The sequence below is a fragment of the Python bivittatus genome, unplaced genomic scaffold (genome assembly GCF_059951505.1).
Source record: "Python bivittatus isolate LINGU-HERP-01145 unplaced genomic scaffold, Pbiv_v1 ctg000020_np1212, whole genome shotgun sequence".
In the NCBI taxonomy this organism is placed as follows: Eukaryota; Metazoa; Chordata; class Lepidosauria; order Squamata; family Pythonidae; genus Python; species Python bivittatus.
Window position 1 is genome coordinate 97,906,902 of NW_028277030.1, and position 20,693 is coordinate 97,927,594.

At 40.2% G+C, this 20,693-nt stretch overlaps 2 protein-coding genes across 2 annotated transcripts in view; one reads left to right on the forward strand and one right to left on the reverse strand.

Annotated features, from left to right (window-relative positions):
• The window catches only part of RSPH9 (radial spoke head component 9), a 31,757-nt gene extending 19,606 nt beyond the window's left edge, over positions 1–12,151 (forward strand). The window contains exon 5 of the mRNA XM_088145080.1: positions 11,841–12,151. Coding sequence (XP_088001206.1) covers positions 11,841–12,001 — 161 coding nt within the window. The 3' untranslated portion in view covers positions 12,002–12,151. The remainder of the gene's footprint in view (positions 1–11,840) is intronic.
• A 3,972-nt stretch (positions 12,152–16,123) lies between these two features.
• Positions 16,124–20,693, reverse strand: part of MRPS18A (mitochondrial ribosomal protein S18A) — a 41,379-nt gene continuing 36,809 nt past the window's right edge. The window contains exon 6 of the mRNA XM_088145083.1: positions 16,124–16,509. Within this exon, the coding sequence (XP_088001209.1) occupies positions 16,365–16,509 (145 nt within the window). The 3' untranslated portion in view covers positions 16,124–16,364. The remainder of the gene's footprint in view (positions 16,510–20,693) is intronic.

Here is a 20,693-nt window from a genome sequence, read left to right on the forward strand (position 1 = left end):
CACTATTTTAGATCTTTAGAAAAGCCTTTAAAACAAAACTGTTCAGAAGGGCATTAATTTAAAACCTGCTATCAGTGTATATATTATTTTCTGTTATAGTAATTTATGATATAGTTTCTGTACTATTTCTGTATTACTGTTATATTTATTATGGTTTATTATATATGTGAACTCCTTCATGGATCACTGCCTTGTCGTGGCGAAGGGGCTTGCATAACTCAGTGAAGCCATGAGCTATACCGTGCAGGGTCACCCAAGATGGACAGGTCATGACAGAGAGTTCTGACAAAATGTGGTCCACTGGAGAAGGAAATGGCAACCGACTCCAGTATCCTTGCCAAGAAAACCCCATGGACAATGTCAAAAGGCTAAAAGATATGATGCCGGAAGATGAGCTCCTCAGGTCAGAAGGTGTCCAGTATGCTACTGGGGAAGAGCGGAGAGCAATTCCAGGTAGCTCCAGAAAGAGCGAAGCGGCTGAGCCAAAGCCGAAAGGACGTTCAGCGGTGGATGTATCTGGAAGCGAAAAGAAGGTCCGATGCTGTAAAGAACAATATTGTATAGGTACCTGGAATGTAAGATCTATGAACCAAGGCAACCTGGATGTGGTCAAACATGAGATGACAAGATTGAACATCGACATCTTGGGAATCAGCGAACTGAAATGGACGGGAATGGGTAAATTTAATTCGGGTGACCATTATATCTACTACTGAGGGCAAGAAACCCTTAGAAGAAATGGAGTTGCACTCATAGTCAATAAGAGAGTGGGAAAGGCAGTGATGGGGTACAACCTCAAAAATGACAGAATGATCTCAGTGCAAATCCAAGGCAAACCATTCAACATCACAGTAATCCAGGTCTATGCCCCAACCACTGATGCTGAAGAAGCTGAAGTTGACCGCTTCTATGAAGACTTACAACACCTTCTAGAACTAGCACCAAAAAAAGATGTCCTTTTCATCATAGGGGATTGGAATGGTAAAGTAGGACGTCAAGGAGTAATCGGAATAACAGGCAAGTTTGGCCTTGGAGTACAAAATGAAGCAGGGCAAAGGCTAATAGAGTTCTGTCAAGAGAACAAGCTAGTCATAGCAAACACTCTTTTCCAACAACACAAGAGACGACTCTACACATGGACATCACCAGATGGTCAATACCGAAACCAGATTGATTATATACTTTGTAGCCAAAGATGGAGAAGCTCTATACAGACAGCAAAAACAAGACCAGGAGCTGACTGTGGCTCAGATCATGAGCTTCTTACTGCAAAATTTAGGCTTAAATTGAAGAACGTAGGGAAAACCACTAGACCACTCAGGTATGACTTAGATCATATTCCTTGTGAGTACACAATGAAGGTGATGAATAGATTTAGAGGATTAGATTTAGTAGACAGAGTGCCTGAAGAACTATGGACGGAGGCCCATAACATTGTATAGGAGGCAGCAACTAAAACCATCCCAAAGAAAAAGAAATGCAAGAAAGCAAAATGGCTGTCTGATGAGGCTTTACAAATAGCTGTGGAAAGAAGGAATGCGAAAAGCAAGGGTGAAAGGGAAAGATATAAGCAACTGAATGCAGATTTCCAGAGAATAGCAAGGAGAGATAAGAAGGCCTTCTTAAATGAACAATGGAAAGAAATTGAGGAAAACAATAGAATGGGGAAGGCTAGAGATCTCTTCAAGAAAATTGGAGATATCAAAGGAACGTTTAGTGCAAAGATGGGTATGATAAAGGACAAAAAAGGCAGGGACCTAACAAAAGCAGAAGAGATTAAGAAGAGGTGGCAAGAATACACAGAAGAACTATACAAGAAAGATCTTAATGTCCCTGATGTCCACACTGGTGTGATCACTGACCTTGAGCCAGACATCCTAGAGAGTGAAGTCAAGTGGGCCTTAGGAAGCATTACTAACAACAAAGCTAATGGAGATGACAGTATTCCAGCTGAGTTATTTAAAATACTAAAAGATGATGCTGTTAAAGTGCTGCACTCAATATGCCAGCAAGTTTGGAAAACGCAACAGTGGCCATGGGATTGGAAAAGGTCAGTTTACGTTCCAATTCCAAAGAAGGGCAATGCCAAAGAATGCTCAAACTATCGCACAATTGCACTCATTTCACATGCTAGCAAGGTTATGCTCAAAATCCTACAAGCTAGGCTTCAGCAGTATGTGAACTGAGAACTACCGGATGTACAAGCTGGGTTTCGAAGAGGCAGAGGAACTAGATATCAAATTGCCAACATTCACTGGATCATGGAGAAAGCACGAGAGTTCCAGAAAAACATCTTCTTCTGCTTCATTGACTATGCAAAAGCCTTTGATTGTGTGGATCACAACAAACTCTGGCAAATTCTTAAAGAGATGGGGGTACCAGACCATCTTACCTGTTTCCTGAGAAATCTGTATGCGGGCCAAGAAGCAACAGTTAGAACTGGTCATGTAACAACCGATTGGTTCAAAATAGGGAAAGGAGTATGACAAGGCTGCATACTGTCACCCTGCTTATTTAACCTATATGCAGAGTACATCATGAGAAATGCCAGGCTGGAAGAATCACAAGCCGGAATTAAGATTGCAGGGAGAATCATCAACAACCTCAGATATGCAGACGATACCACCCTAATGGCAGAAAGTGAAGAAGAACTAAAGAGCCTCTTGATGAGGGTGAAAGAGGAGAGTGCAAAAGCTGGCTTGAAACTCAACATTAGAGTTAAGATCATGGCATCTGGACCCATCAATTCCTGGCAAATAGAAGGGGTAGAAATGGAAGCAGTAACAGACTTCATTTATTTGGGCTCCAAGATCACTGCAGACGGAGACTGCAGCCATGAAATTAAAAGACACTTGCTCTTTGGGAGGAAAGCTATGGCAAACCTAGATAGCATATTAAAAAGCAGAGAGATCACCTTGCCGACAAAGATCCGCATAGTCAAAGCTATGGTTTTTCCAGTAGTAATGTATGGCTGTGAGAGCTGGACCATAAAGAAGGCTGAGTGCCGAAGAATTGATGCCTTTGAACTGTGGTGCTGGAGAAGACTCTTAAGAGTCCCCTGGACTGCTAGGAGGTCAAACCAGTCAATCTTAAAGGAAATCAACCCTGATTGCTCATTGGAAGGATTGATAATGAAGCTCAAGCTCAGATACTTTGGTCACCTAATGTGAAGAGAGGACTCTTTGGAAAAGACCCTGATGCTGGGAAAGAGTGAAGGCAAAAGGAGAAGGGGACGGCAGAGGATGAGATGGTTAGATAGCATCACTGAAGCAATGAGCATGAAACTGAGCAAACTCAGGGAGGCAGTGAAGGACAGGAAGGCCTGGTGCGATATGGTTCATGGGGTCATGAAGAGTCGGACACGACTTAACGACTGAACAACAAAATATATGTGAATCCATTTAGAAATTGATGGCATAGTAAGTAAATAATGTGGGGCTTTGATTCAAGCCAAAGGCAGAGAAGCTTAGATGTCTTTAATTAGCTACAAAATTCTGTGTATGAAAAACCAGGGAAATTGGGAATGATGACAGGTTATATGATGTACTTTGTAGAATATTCCTTTTTTGGGTGAACATAAGCAAATTATTTGATGTGGGAAGAGATTTGCCAGACTGATATATTCTTATAGTCTTTATTTTGGGATAGGCTGTTCAGAACAGTCTTTTAATCATAATGGAACTCCTAATTACTATTTTTCTTAAGTCAAAAACAGTAGCCAAATCAAGACATGAGGTGGCTATAACTTTTATAAAAAGGTAAATATTTTAACTTGATTTGAAGAAATGCCAAAATTCCAAAAAGCTCCTTATTACTGTTGCTGAAATAGCTATTACTGTGAAAGCAAAGCATGTCTAAAAACCAGAAAAGGCAGAAAGACCGTAATGCTGAAACAAAGCAAGCCTTTGTTTCTTTTGATTATTGATGAGTCTTCTAATGAAGGTTACATTTGTTGGTGTCAAAACTTGGAAAAAACCTGCTTGAGTTTGGAAGCTAGCAGTAATGTTTAAAAGAAGCCCAATTTCATTTGAAGTAATGAATGAGGCAAAAGACTATTTCCATTTTATTCTGCATAGTCAATAGGATTTGAAGAACCGTGAAGGTGATATATTAATCCAGGGTTTTTTCAGGTAGATGCTACGTGCTGCCTAGCATGTTCCAAAGATGTTTCTATAGCAACTGCCTTTGCTGTCTCTTTTAAAATCCTGCAGAAGCATACAACCAAGAAGAAAGGTTCCATGTAATTTAAGGGCCCTCAGAACTTATTACTCAAATCTTAGTGATTACTTTGAAAACTTTTTGTCCTGAATTACTTTTAAAAATAATATACTTGGATGTGAACAGAAGAATTAATAGACTAGAACCTGTACTATTTTATTAGTACAGATTGCTCCAAGGCTGAAAATCTTAAGTCTTGTAATGTCATTACATTTTTTTTTTCTGACTTAGATAAACAGTCACAAAATTGTAACTCCCAGGGTTCGTTTTGGTAGTACGTAAGTCATGAGACTTAAAATGTTTGCAAAATATGCACAATTAGGCTGTATTTGTTATCTAAAAATTTACATGATAGGATGAGATACACTGCTCAGAGCTAAGCTCCAAAGCTAATAAGCTTTAGCAAGAAATATTGGGAAATAAACTACCTTTGCCATTGTTATTGCTGTCATGTAAATGGGGGAAATATGTATTTAATCAGCTGTCCATCTTGACAGTGAAAGCATGCTGTACTATGGTGCTTTTGTGGCTCCCTTTTCTTTTCTGACGTTAACGATGGAAGATGGAGAGGGACATTCTGCTTAGCTGGGGAAGTTCAGTACCTATCCATCAACTCCCTCCTCCAAAAGTACATGAAGCTGCTACATCTCAGGACTGCATTTTCAAGGGAAAAACAAAATAGCACTATGGTGAGTGCAAGGATAGGTAGTGACTATGATTTATCACTTGCCAAGGACAAGCACAATTTGTCCCAAGGGAATAGTTTAGAGACAAACTTTACAGTAGATTGTCATAATATCCTCCCCCCCCCAAAAAAAAAGTTATTAGATGAATGCTTTCCTATCATGGCAATTAGGAGCCCAAAATAATTGTTCAAGAATTTCTCTTGAAAGCATTTTCATAAAACGGTACTAGTTTATTCAGTGATACATAATGGTATGCATACTGAATATAAAATAGATTTAGGTAGCCTGCTTTTTGCAAAGAATTATCATAGACAGTGAGGCTTTTGCTATTATTCTAAGTGACTTTTAAACATTGGATTAATAAATTAAGCTTTTCATTTCACCACTGACAATTCAATGTAAAAATAAATTCAATTATGTTTTAAAAGGCACAAATAATTTTAATTATATTATATTATTTATCAGACTTTTATAGCTCACAATCTCACAAATGTGACTGTGGGTGGCATACAATAAAACAACCAGTTAAAGTAAAAACAAACACAATTAAACACAAATATAAAGAAGACTGCAGGGGAATGGATCAGCATCCTACACACAATGTAACCATCTCATGGGCTGCCCATTTCCGTGGGATCTCCAAGCCTGCTGGAAGAACCATGTTTTCAAGGATTTCCTAAATGCCAGTAGGGTCAGGCTAATCTTACCTGGGGGGGAATGATGTTCCAAAGGGCATCATATTAAACACATTAAATGGACAACATAGCTTGACTAGAGAGTGCCCTTCCAGTAAAATCTGCAATGTGCATAAAGTCTTTGGGAAAACTAGAATATTTAACGGTATCAAAATATATAGGGAAAGATTCAAGTAGTATAAAATCTAAATAGAATTTCACATATGAATGCTACAGAAATAAACTACTGTAGTTCTGTCGCAATTCTAACATCTGGAAAGTGATGAGCAATAAAAGGCATAAATGTCTATGAACTCAGCCAATTTTCTATGCATTATAAAGGGGTGTTACTATAATTCTACTATCTTAATTGTAATAACTTTTGACACAGGTGTTCTTGTTTTTATTACCCTGATATGACCTTTTGGGACTGCCAGATTTTACTAAATGACGACTTATTTTGCTTTCTGCCAGCCATCACACCAAAACACAAACTTTGAAATACATCCAAAGCAGCAGTGTTATGGAAGAGTGGATTTGAAGTAGATCAGCTCTCTGTTGTTTCAAGAGCTTCTCAATTTACCATTAGTTGTTAAAGTAAACTCCATAACTAACTTATAGTAGATGTTTCAAGCCAGAGACCAGGCAGACGGCGAGATATGAATTTGGTGGTAGGGAGAAAAACCAGAAGCTGAGAGGGAGGTAGATGGTTTCTGACAGATGGGCCATCAAAAAGGCAGTGGTTGGTTGAGCAAAAAAGCATTCCAAGCAATGTCTTGTTTGGAAAATTGTGGGCATCTCCTTAGCATTCCCACCCACATTTGGCAGGGTGAAGACTGTAGCCTGCTCCAGAGGGGGAAAGGGAAGTTTACAATCTTCATCCAAAGAAAGGATTATTTTCCCAGACTTTTTCCTCCCACGCTGAAGCTCCCTCTTTTCTCGTTTGGAGCCCTGACAGGTCATTTTTTTAAAAATTGAGACAACACTTGGTTTAGGTAGCTCTGCCAAGTGTAGCTTGAAAAGCAAATTTTCTTTATTATTTTAAAAATATTTAAAAAGTAACTCTACAAAGCCCCTTTCATGCATATATTATACACTTGATCTTCTTCAACATGGCTGACATAATGCAACTCTGGTGTCCTGTTGGCTACGAAAATTTGTCTATTTACTATTGGTTCACTGCTATCCCCTGAAGATATAAATCTCAGTACTGACGGTTGAGGCAGGAAGTGCCCATTTTACCTATAGAACATAGTGGACTTGCCCAATTAACTAAAACTTGTAGTTAAAAGAAGTTAGGAGACATTAAAATTGGCCACAGTACAAGGAAAGCCAGTTTGGTGTAGTGGTTAAGGCATCAGGCTATGGGGAGACTGTGAGTTCTAGTCCTGTCTTAGGCACAAAGCCAGCTGGGTGACCTTCAGCCAGTCACTCTCAGCCCTAGGAAGTTAGCTTATTTTACCAGTTTCTATGCAGCAAGCAGTTCAGTCTCACACATGCTTGTATTTAATTAATCCCCACTGTGTTCATGGAACTTTACACCTGACCAGCCATGTTTAGGATACAATCCTAATTATACTTACCAGAGATAAACCTCACTGGACAAAGTGAAACTTGTTCTCAAGAGAACATACATGTAGGATTGTGCTGTCAGTCAAATAAGTTGATCAAAACTATTTGGTAAACTATGTAAGTGGACAAGATTTATTATGAAATAGCAGTTAGCAACTATATTTGATTGACTGATTGATTGATTGATTATGTGTGTCAAGTCGTTATTGACTCTTAATGACCACACAGAGATAGCTTTTTTCCATGAGCAACTCTAGGACCTGGTAGATATTTTTGTTCACATAATTCTAGTAAAATCACACAAAGTAACCATGCCCATAATTCAACATCTTTTAAAGTGTTTCCTCTTACTTCCTCTGAGAATTTCTGAGTATCGAAGAAAGTATAATAGAAATAGTATAATTCTTTTTCTGCATCTCATAAAGAAATTTAGCATTTGGATGGCTTACATATCATATACTGAAACAAAACAGTTGGATAAAAGAACAGCAACAAGAACAGCCCTTTAGACTAGAGTACTCTAAGTGGCAAAAAGCAGATTGGATTTGAGTAAGACCTACAGTCTTCTAGAAACCCAAGTATTTGTTTTGTTTGCAGTCATTGTTTATTATTGTTCTGGAGAGGGTTCTCCCCCCCCCCACTTTTAATGCTTCTTGTCAGCTGCTTGCTTGCTTGTTTGTTTATTTGTTGTATTTATATAGCCATAGTTAGATGCTGGCAACAATTAACCAGAAATCACTATGGGAGCCATCTTTTTAAAAAAAAAATCTATGGAAATGGGACATATTGCCTTTCTTATTGTCAACAAACTGTTGACAGTTTGAATTTAAATTGAATGACTGTTGTTTTAAAGGAAATTTTAGAGAAACTGCAACTCCTTACTTGATAAAATACCTAGCTAAGATTTCATTAAATTCAGCCTTGAACTCGTTTATGTGAATTACTTGTGTTGATTGCAACAAAAAAAGGTAAGGCACAAGAAGAATACTTTACTTGGACTGGGTGAGGCTTTGAGTTTGCTGCTTAAAGTTTAACAAAGGAGGAACAGTGGATCTGACATTTGTTTGGCAGGGAATGGGTAAAAATGCTGTGCTTTGTTATGTAGTTTTCTTGTAAAGGAAGCAGCTGCTCTATTCACCAGCTGTAATTTCTGAATGGCCTTTAATGGCAGTCCCAAAGAGGATGTCCCAAGAAGAGCATGTTGGGGAAATTAATGGGGTGGGGGAAGAAACAGATCACTATTATAGATTGAATTGGAGGGACAGGACAGCTCAACCTTCAGAAAGTAGTGGTGTGTGTCACTGAAATACTCAAAAGAGCATCATTGGGCAAATCATTATCTTAACAAAGTTACAGTATAGGGATCAGTATAATTTATTTATTCAGTATCATGGTATACAATACAGATTCTTGAACATTCATTTTGATATGGAATTCAGAAAGCATGAAGAATTTGCCACAAGAATAACACTGTAGCCTCTCTATATTAGTTATGATATCTATAGCTATTTTTCTAGGAAATACCTGAACATTTCCATCTGTGAATATTTCTCTTTATTGTAATATTTGGTGGAATACTATCTTTTTCAAATTTCTCTTTGATGAACCAAATCCATTATAATACTCCTTTTTTTCCATTCCTGTATTTCTCAGGCTGTCAGTTCAGAACCCATTGAATGGTCTAGGTTCAAATTATGCTTTAACGTTCTCAGCATCACCAAAGCATAATTAACATTGAAACTAATCCCTTTACTACCTTAATGCCTCTTTTCCTCAAAGATGGAGCCAAATAAGACTCCAAGGAAAATTAATTCTTCTGTAAAGTAATGGAAACTGTGTAAAGTCTCCCTGCCATTTCTTTTTCTTACTTTTGGGAACTTGCTTTTTGGGAACTAAAGCACTAATTTTATCCTTAGAATAATAATTCCTCATCACAATTCAAAACACAGTAGTGTGATATTCAATACATGTGTATTCTTGCTTTGGAAGGAAACGAGCACCTCTCCCTTGCTACAAATTTGAAAAAGAACTGTCTGTCATTGTTAGAAAAGGAGAACATACTGCTTTTGCATAATGAAACAAATGCAAAAGATCCACAAAGAGGCAAATCATTATTGCTGGGGAAACCTTTATAATTATTACTAGATTTTTTAGAGGCTAGATGAACACTACTGTTCTTAATCATGATATAGTATGTGTAGACATATACTGTACTGTTTTTAAAACCTTAAACCTGCAGATGGACAGGGAGAACGGCATGAGGATGAAGATGAAGTGTAGGAATACTGTATTTTTAATTTCCACTGTGTACTTAACACATTAGAATGACGGTGAGGAGGTGTTGACTTTTCTAAACGTTACTGCAGTTTCAAAAGATTTGTGTGGAACAAAACGTATACATTTGCTGCTCCTAATTCGTCTATTGCTGTTTTTCTCATTGTATATGGCAATACTTGTAAACTGTTAGTCACAAAGATAATTGTATATAGAAGCATAGACATTAAGAAACTGGATAATTGAATAATTTATCTCAGAATTCTTGATGGTCTGTGTATTGGGATATATAATCAGTTATCCTGAACCAATAAGATGTTTATTTATTACGATACTAACATAACGTCTCTTCACAAAGTACCAAGATGTTATACTGAAAAGTTTTATCACTCTCTTTTCATAACCTGACCAAGAACGAACTTTCCTTACCATGGTCTCTGTGTATCCCATATATCAGTTCTACACCTGCAGTTGAAGCCTCATTGGGAACCCGCTGTAGATGAAATTTTTGGTGGGAACTATGCCATCACTCTCAGTTGCTATTTGCTGCAGCAACCACATTTATGTTTTCAATGAGAAGAGTTATTTTCAGCTGTCTGTTGTTTTGTTTATTATTTTCACTGTTATCTTTTTAAATGACAGTACCTGTGGAATAATATTTTGCTGATGGTTGGCTTCAACCCTTACTGCCCTGCCCAAGGCCTCTGGCTTTTAAAGGGCCGTTCCTTATGTATACATGCTGTAGGGGGGAAATTACTATTTACTGATGTTTGGGCAAGGGTCATGATGGTGACTTGTGGATTCATTGCCAGAGATGTTGAAACTGGATGTGTAGGAACAGAGCTTCACCATTATAAATGTTTTGGTGGAAGAAGGCATTAATGGTGTTTGGGTCTTTGGAGCCTTCTACAACTGCCCTGTTAGTGCGAATATTTTCTAGACTGCTCCAGGACTGTTTTGGCAGACCCTTTTGCCCCATACAGAAAATAATCGCCCACCCATATTGGTGTCTCTCTCTCCACAAGGTGGAGAAATTCATCTTCTGTTTCCCAACCCACAGATGAGAGGCAACAAATATCTTCCATGATGTTTGGCCCAAAGACTTGCTATACTCCTGGAGCTGATAGACCCAAAGTGGTCAACATTGCAATCATGGAGCTTCCCAGCATCATACATTCTGTTAATCCAAGGGGTATTTAGCTATCCAGATCTCGGTTATAACTACTTGCCTGGGATTTGTATAGAACCAGCCTCTCAGATGGGCCTCATTTAAGGAGTACAATGATGCTCCTTCTGTAGATAGGTGTCAGCTCTCTCTTCAGCTGTAATATTACGGAAGAAGCAGCCTCTCTTGATTAATCCTCATATCAAGAGATTCCTAAAGAGGGATCTCTCTCCTGAGACCATATGCTATTCACTGGTAATTCTTGGGGGACAAGCTAGTGTTTCAAAGTTCTAAAGCCCCATTCCATCATACATGGAATATATAACAGGGAAAGAGGCATTCTTAATAGCATTAACTTTAGCCTAGCATGAGTCAGTAATAGGAGTGCTCTTGGTCAAGAAGTAGTTTTGCATCATCTAAGCAGGCAGCATCATCTGTGCCTAGATCCAGCCTTCATGCCCAAGGTGAATTTGCTTTACAGCTGGGACCAGGAAGTGATCCTCCTTTCTGCCCCAATCTCCAAACTTAAGTAGAGTTAGTTTGGCAGAAACAAAATGTCAGACATGCCATCAAGATTTCCCTGAGTAGAACAGAAAAGTTCACAGTCTTAGATAATCTCCTACTATCCTTCCAACAGCTCAGACTGGACTGTGAAGCCTCACTGACCATGGTGTCCAAGTGGATTAAGGTTTGTGTCAATCTAACCCATGAGAAACAAATCCTGCTCCACAGGAAACTGGCCCATTCCAATACAAATGCAGCTACTTTAGTTGCCTGCTACATTAACCTCCAGGCCTGAAGACATCTACACTCCTGCTACATGGTATTCCATGTCCTCATTTATTAATTACAGTAGATTTAATAAATATTATAGATTTATGCATTGACCAGAACATCTTTTGGCAGGAGAATGGTGCAGAAACTGATAAAAAAGAGGAAAACTATACTGAGGCTTCCATCAGTTTAAACAATGAATCATATAGTTTCATACAGCTCTTCTTTCCTCCTACCTTTTTCAAGTGTTTTTTTTCTTCTTTCAGCTGTCTTTCTAGCTTGTTCCAAAATGGGATGGAACTATCCCCTCAACAAGAATCAGTGTCAGAACTTTCTAGACTTGCTAGAATGTTCTTCACTTGAATAATTTTCTGTCTTCCAGTGATTACTAAATTATTTGATCCTACTTTGTCTTGCTTCAGCAACTTTGCCTTTTAATTACTTCTGGTGAAATCTAACACTTTTATTTTTCTCTAGGGTCCTGGAGCATCCAAGTAGAGAGAGGAAGCAGGTTAGTAGTGCTACGAAGTCTACTTTGGCCTGGGCTCACATTCTACCATGTTCCTAATACTAAACAGCATGGTTATATCTATTTTGGCAATGGAGAGAAAAACACAGACTTACCCTTCATGTTGTGAAGATCACATCAACCCAGAAAATTAAGGAAGTTATGTCCTAATGTTGTAATTATTTTGTACTTAGAATGTCTGAATTTTTGATTTAATAAATCAGTGTGAAATCAGTCTACTTCCTAGTGATCCATATTTTAAAAACATGTTCACTGTAGGTTGTCTCTTGATTAATTGATGATTGCCCATTGAGAGTGATGGAGTGACTGCTGAATAAGCATAGTCTGTAGCAGGGATTCAAGACAGCTAGTTTTCAAGGAACGAGTGAATAGTGCTCATTGTCGGCTCATGTTAACTTATGGTCAACAAAGAAAATTGGATGCTTTTCACATGTACTGCTGTCAAGCCACATCTCTCCCATTTATATTTGTACCTGTCATTTCCCCACCTAGGTGCTTAACTATATTTCTCCCTGTTGATTAATTTCATCCTATTCATTTCAGTTCATTGCTCAAGCCTATAGAATCTTTTTGAGTGTTCTTTCTCTCTAGTTTTAGTAACCTCCTGTCTCAGGTTTGTGTCATCAGCAAACTTTATAAGCTTCTCCTCAACTCACTCATTGAAGTCATTGATAAAAATGTTGACCAGGACAGGGTCCATTCTATTCTGCCCTGGTGGAAGACCATGTAGAATACTGTGTCCAGTTCTGGGTACTACAGTTCAATGGAATACCAGCATGATGAAGGATTGGAAAATCAAACACTGTGAGGAACAGCTAAAGAATCTGGGTACTTAACTTACAGAAAAGAAAACTGAGGGGAGATAAGATAGCAGTCTTCAAATATCTGAAAGTCTGCCACATAGAAGAGAGAGTGGGCTCTATTGCTACAGGTGGCAAGATCAGAACCAGTGGGTTAAAACTACAATGAAATAGGTTCAGACTAAACATCAGGAATGACTGTATAATAGTGGAACAGCCTGATGCAGGATATGTTAAGTTCTTTGCTGGATGTCTTCAAACAGGCTGGATAGTCAGAAATGCTTTAGTGAATCCTGCACTGAGCAGGTAGTTAGACTAGATGATCTCTAATGTCACTTCCAACTTCATGATTTTTTAATCAAGGAGCAATGATTTACTCTGAGTGTAAATCTTCAGGGCCAGATAACAAGCACCCTAATAGGCAACTGAAGGAGCTTTTTGATTGTCTGTGTTATCTCTGAAAATCCTAGAGAATGTCAGATGGCTGGAAGAGGGCAAATCTTCAAAACAGAAAAAAAATGGATATGTGAAAAGACTCTGCAGAAGGTCATAAAAAGATTGATCTGTAAGCATTTTGAAAACAATGTGATAATTAACCAGCAGTATGAATATGTGAAGAACAAGTGTTGTCAAGCAATCTTATCTTTTTGGTTGGATAATTTCTTAATAGATTACAGGAATGGTATCGGTATAGTTTATCTTGATTCCAGAAAAGTATTTGCCACAATACCCCATGACATTCTGATTAACAAGCTAAATATGGGCTGGACATTATGACAAGGGTATAGCAAGAACAGTACTTGGCTCCAATACAAATAAAGACTGAATAATATCAATTAGACTTTGTGGACGATCCTTTAATATGACTATTATGCAAGTTTATCCTTCAACTACTAATGCAGATGAAGAGGAAGATGATGAGTTTTATGGTCAAGTTTAATCTGAAATTGACAGAACATGCAGCCATGTTGTGCTGTTTGCATGAAGACTAGAATTCAAAAGTTGGAAATAGTAAGGAGGAAAACTTAGTTGGACTGTATGGCCTAGCAAACAGATGAAGCAGGAGAACTTACCAGTTTTTGCTAATCCAATGACTTCTTCATTGCTAACACAGTCTTCAAACAACCAAATGACACCTATATACATGGACATTACCAGATGGAGTACACAGATATCAAATTGATCATATTATTGATGCAAGGAGGTAAAGAGCTCAATTATAACAGCAAATTGTTGGCCAAAGGGCTAACTTATATCAAGTCAGAAGGCTACAGGAATTGATGAAATATCTATGGAAATATGGCAAGCAACATAAGAATCATTAAAGATTCTAACCAAACTATGCCAATAAATCGGGAGAATGACACATTGGCCAATAGATTGGAAGAGGTCAGTCTACATATAAATACTAAAGAAAAGAGACTTAGCAGAATGTGCAAACTGTGGTACAATATTATTAATTTCACATGCTAGCTTAGGTTCATCAATGCAGATTAGAGCCCTAATGGAAAGGAGATGCCAGATCTTCAAGGTGGTTTTAGAAAAGGCCAAGGAACATGAGATATTGCTGACACATGCTAGATAATTTAGAAAGCCAAAGAATAACAAAAAGAAGTCAGTATGTGCTTCACTGATTATAGAAAGGCCTTTAATTGTGTCGATCATGTCAAGCTGTGGAATGTACTTAGGTAAATAGGAATCCCCAAATGTCTCATTGTCCACATGAAAAACCTGTATGCAGGATAGGAAGCCACAGTCTGGATGGAATATGGTAAAACAGGTCAGCAAATGAGTGAGAAAATATATTCTCTCCATATTTATTCAATTTATATGCTGAATATAGATTGAAGGAAGCTGGATTAGAAGATGAGTTTTAAAATTGGAGGTTTTAAAATTGGAGGAAGAAACATCAATAACCTGTGCTAGCTGAGACTACTCTGATAGCTGAAAATAAAAATGACTTGCATGCTTCAGTAATGAAAGTCAAGGAGCAGTGAAAAAAATGGGACTAATATTAAGTATAAAGAAGACCAAACTAATGACAATAGGTGCAGCAACCAGCCTCAGAATTATAATGAAAATATTGAAGTGGTAGATAGCTTCTGCGTTTTAAAATTGACTATCAACAGTTAAGGAACAAGCAATCAAGAAATATGCTGCAGACTAGCACTTGGCAGAATAGCAATGAAGGCCTTCAGAAAGAGATCCAGATGCTATGACATGTCTATACCTACAGAGATAAAAAATGTGCAGGCAGTGGTTTTTCCTGTTACACTATGGAAACAAATGTTGGACTTTGAAGGATAGAGAGTATTGATGCTTTTGGATTTTGGTGTTGGACAAAACTCCTGGAAATACCATGGATAGCCAAGAAAATGAACAAATGGATCATAGAACAAATCAATCCAGAATTCTCACTTGAGGCCAAATGACCAGGCTTAAATTATCATATTCTGGACACATTATGTGAAGACCCAGTTCTTTTGAGAAGTCTATAATGCTGGGAAAGAGATGAGCAATAAGGTGGATAGACTTGATTACAACAGTGATGAGTGGACTGTTGGAAAACCTGAAGGATCAGGTTTGGATCAAGTCATCCTGGAGAAAGTCTATCCATGTGGTAGCTAAGGATCAACACTTGATGGCACATAATCAGAAAACACATTAGAGGATAGTAGCAAGATTTAAGAGGGGGTTTTATGGATTGGAACTATGAGCAACAGGGACAATTGCAAAACTCTACAATAGGGCATGCACACACACAAAAAGATATGAATATAGGATTGGGGGTGGGGAAGCATACTGGGCAGGAGTACATGCAAAAAATATCTGGGTGTCTTGCGGAACAGCTACAAAAAATCCAATACAATCCTTGCTGCATCCACAGAAATATAGTGTCAAAATGGATTTGTCAGACCACACTGAGAATATTGCACCCAATTCTTGACCTTGCATTTTAAGAATGAAAACTTATGAGGAATATTTGGAGTATGCTTAGCCTGGGGAAGAGGAGACTGTGGGCAGAAATGATAGCTGTCTTCAGGTATCTGAAGGACTTTCATGTAGAAGATGGGGCAGAACTGTTCAGAATTGTTCCAGAAGATAGGACAAGAAACAATGGCTTAAATTACAAGGAAGCAGATTTTGGTTGAACAGGGAAAAAAATCTTAATGGTAAAGCTATTCAAAAATGGAACAGACTACTGCAGGACGTAGTGGACAATTTGCCGGAGATACTTAAGCACTGGCTGACTGGCAGGGATGCTGTAGTAGGGGATTCTTACACTGGGCAGGGGTCTGGACTACATGATTTTCAAGATCCTTTCCAAACCTTACTTGTATGATTCTATTCTTCAGCAATTAGCTTAGGTTACTATAGGGTGCAAAATGTATAGGCTATTGAAATAACTGAAAAAAGCACATAACACAAAATTCATCTCAAGCGTTTAACTGGAATATACACAAAAATGAGATACACCTCCATAGAAGCGACAAGTTGGTTGTTAAACTAGCCTTCCCAGGCTCCAGCAACAACATTATCAACCACAATCATTTTGTTTCTTCCAGACTCTGCAGGCTATCTAAATACTTGCAATAGTCAACAACAGTTTCTGATGGAAACAGGGTGGTCTGAATGGTAGTCATCTACTGTCAACTCAAGCTGGTCTCTCCTTCAGTGGTTAAAACGAAGGGGCTTTGATCCATAATTAATATTATCTTTAAGAAGTGGATGTGATACAGGCATGGGAACTTTGCACCATTTTTTCCCCTTATTGTAAATGGGTTTCATAGACCTGATAGAATATCGGGTATTGTACCTGTGAAGAGAAGCAGAAAACTGTCATGAATAAACTGGCAATCACAAAACATGTTTGAGATGCAATAGGTAGTTGCAAACAGCATCCACACTTTATTTTTATTAGCACAGAAGTGATAACTAGGGCACCATGTGCCTCAGCGCAATGATCTAAGCACCTTACCTGATGGTGGGCTGTACCTCTTCAATTACAATAGCAGGAGTAATTAATTAAAATGCACTTCCCAGTGCTGCTTTAGATTTGTAAGGGTCAGGCAAGAAATAAGAAACTCTTCCTTTTTAAAAGTCCTATTAGGTATTGTTCTGAAATTCAGTCAATCTCATTCATTCTTTCCACCATTTCATTATTTCAAAACAAAAACAAAACCAGGCATGTCTGGGGAATAAGAAATTGGCAGGACCATTCATTTTCATACATTCTAATAAGAAACTGTAGTGAAGTTCTTTTTAAGAATTATTTTAGTGCTTGTAATATATAGAAAGGAAAAAGGAAAATTAAAACATAATAGAAACTAAATAAATGAGGGAAAAGAAAAACAAGCAATGAGTTAAGCTGCTTGTTAAAAGGGATTCAAAGACATCCTTCCTATGAGAACACCAAACACAAACCAAGGAGCTAAGGTAAATGGACTGGTGATCTCCACTAGCTTTTGATGGCAAGATTAACCAGAAATATGTCAATTTAGATTTATCACAGGATTTTGCTCCCAAGGGATTGTTTTTTCTCTGCAGAATTTTCAGTTCAGTTTAACAAAACTCTCTTGATAAATGCAACAGGGCAAACAAGGAAGTGATCAATAAGACTGCATGTATGCCTCTCTGGTGAGCAATAATATGGATATATGATCCTAGTGTTCCCTTTTCATTCCTGTGGTTTGGTCACTCCTTATTCCACCGTGTGAAAACTGAAATGTTAAGTGCTTGGGATAGGGCTGGGTATAACCGATTTGCCTTTTTGCCCATTTGGGGGTGTTTAAAGTGGTACTAAAATCCCAGTAGCCTCAAGCAGTTTTGAACATATAAAAATGTTCCCATTGCTCCAGCACTTTTCAAAATGAAGGATTCTGGTGCAGAAATAAAGCTGTCAAGTGAATAAAGTAATAGCTCAAATTGTAAGCACACTGCAGTAGCTAACTATAAGGTTCACTTGTGCACAAACAAGAGCAAATGTAGAAGACAGACTTCAAGGAATTTGAAGAAATAATATTCCTCATGCTGAAAACACTGGTAAAAGTGGATTTTTTATTAGCATAATGCATTAACATGAATGAACTCGTGTTTCATTTTAAACAGAAAAGCAGAAGACTGTTGAGAATCATCTGGGAAGAATAACTGGAGTTAACAATAATATTTAATGGCACAGATTTCATTAGAGAGCCAGTTTGGTGGAGTAGTGAAGGCATCAGGCTAGAAACCAGAAGTCTCTGTGGGTTCTAGTCCTGTCTTAGGTCCAAAGCCAGCTGGGTGACCTCAGGCCAGTCACTCCTCTCAGTCCTAGGAAGGAGGCAAGGGCAAATCACTTCTGAAATCTTGCCAAGAAAACTGCAGGGACTTGTCCAGGCAGTCACCAAGAGTCAAAAACTAACCCAAAGGCACCCCCCCCAAAAAAATATTTCAGTACACAGGACAAATATTTCATTTGAAGTCTGAAATTGCTTTATAATTTAAACTTCATAGAGAAACTAACTTTATAGCAACAGTAAAAAAAGGCTTCACTGAAATGCATCATACCATGCCAAATAATTTGATAGGCATTTAATATGGCAGGGACTTGTCCAGGCAGTTGCCAAAAGTCAAGACTGTGAGAAGGCAGGGAGAAGTGAGGGCCTCAAACGAACCATGTTTGCTAGGGGAGAGCGCTGTGCACCATGGGGCAGCCTTGGGGGGGGTGGCAGGAGGGAGGATGGGCAGAAGGCACACTCGCACCAGAGTGGAGAGGGACGGCAGGAGGGAGGAAAGACTGCAGGCAAGAGGCACGTTCGCACCAGAGTGAAGAGAAACGGCAGGGGGCGGCTGTCGGGTCAAGTGGGGATTGGAATGTGTATTGCGCTGATTGGATTCGGAAAGTGGAATGTCTGCGGTTTTGCGGTTAATTAGCGGCGCTCCAGGGCAGTAAAAAAAGGTGAGATTGTGAGCCAAGCCCTCGTAGGAGGGGGAGGACAGATAGGGGGTATAAAAACCTGTCAGACCTTGCTTCGGGGTTCCTCCATTGCTGCGGGAGGGACCCACCTTTGCAAACGTGCCCAATAAAAACTTCTGTCTACTGGACAACCGAACCCGTGTCTGTCGTTTTCTGACAAAATTGGCGAGCCAGGCAGGAGTCCTCGACGTGCACCGGACTGTGGGGAACCGGTGAGTAATCGGCCGTAACACCCCGTTGAGGTGTCTCCCGTTTTCCCCGGAGTCGGGTCCGGGACGGGACTCCAATCGCCAGTCAGACAGAAGTAAAGAGGAAGTCGGCCGACGAGGGGACCTCCGGGAGGTCTGGTGAGTACAGCCTACCCATAATCTCGGGGAGATTAGCGTGGTTACGAGGCGTTGGACGCCGCAAGGGGACAGAAGAGTCCGGGACCTTCTGTAAGGTGGGAAACGTAGTCAGGAAGGATGGGTAAGGCGCAGAGTAAGAGTGTAAGGCCAGGGGCCAGTGGGAAAAACGCAGTAGGGGGAATCCCCACGGATTCTCCATTAGGACAATTGTTGCAACAATGGGAGACACCCTGGTTGTGTCCATTCACCAGGGGTTTGGAAAAACCGACCATGATAACTTTGTGCACTAAAGAATGGCCAAAATATCCACTAGTGGACCCCGAATTCCCCTACCATTGGGATACTCTTGGAATCCCCAGTAATTACTGGGTGACCCAACTAAAAAAACTACATCGTGGAGCATAAAATGTTAACACAGGAACCCTATGTGGAAGTCTGGTTCCATGTTCATTGGGAGGGGCCTCGACCCAAGTTAGCCAAAATTTTTGTCCAAAAAGAACAGGAGGATGAGGAGGACCTCTGGCTGACTGGACCTCAATGGGGGCCGCCACCTCCTCCTCCTCCTCCTCTTCCTACCGCTCCCCCTCCGGCGCCCCCACCCTATCCCGGGCTGCGGAAAGAGCTGGACCAGCTGAACCAAGACATTCAGAACTTGCCCTTTATTCTAAGGTCGGCCAGTGCCTTCCCCGTCCTGGAGGTCCCGAACGGAACGAACGCACAGGGGGTGACCATCACCAGTTACGTAACGGTTCCCATCAAACCCAGTGAGTTGAGGGAATTAAAAAAAAAGACCCTCCCTCGTATGCAAGAGAACGCCCATACCACCGCCGAACAATTGGAACTTTTTCTCGGCCTGGTGGAATACTCCTGGGGGAACTGAATTACATTTTAGCCCACCTCTATACGCCAGAAGAGAGGGGCCAGATTCGGCGAGCTGCGCTCGGGGCTTGGGAGCGAAGGAATGCAAATGTCCCAAATGCCCCGGCCGCAGATACTAAATTCCCTCTGGCAGACCCAAATTGGGATCCCAATAATGCTGAACATCGGGAGAACATGAGAGGAGTTTCCCCCTGTACGACTAGGGGGGTCATGGTTCCCCAACCGGGACCCACGGGGAACCCTTGGTAAACATCACGGTGGGTCCCACTGGCGAGGAACAGCAGTTCCTCGTGGACACCGGAGCCTCTCGAACATCGCTGTGCCAACCGATCCCAGGGATTGCGAAATCCCGGGGCACGTCGGTATCGGTGATGGGGGTGGGAGGCTCTCTGGTCAAGGCAAACGTACTGGAGGGAGTGAGACTGGAGTGGAATGGGAAGGAGGTAACTGCAGATGTGTTACTGATCCCACAGGCGAGAGTGAACCTGCTGGAAAGGGATCTAATGGGTAGTCTAGGAGTGGAGTTGTGGAATGTGGAACAGGCAGAAAGGATGTGTTTGTCGCGGGAGGCGGACGTGGAGGTAGTGAACCCTGAGGTATGGGCAGGGGAGGGGGGGCGGGTCGGTTTCGCATCGCCCCAATTAGCATCCCCTTGAAACCAGGGGTGACGGGTTTGCGGCAAGCCCAATACCCGCTGTCCCGGGATGGGAGGCGTGGGCTGAAGCAACAACTGAGATGGACGGTGCTGCCCCAGGGGTACACCGAGACCCCCCTCTTGTTTGGACAGGCATTGGAAGAGAAACTCCAGGGGTTCCGGGC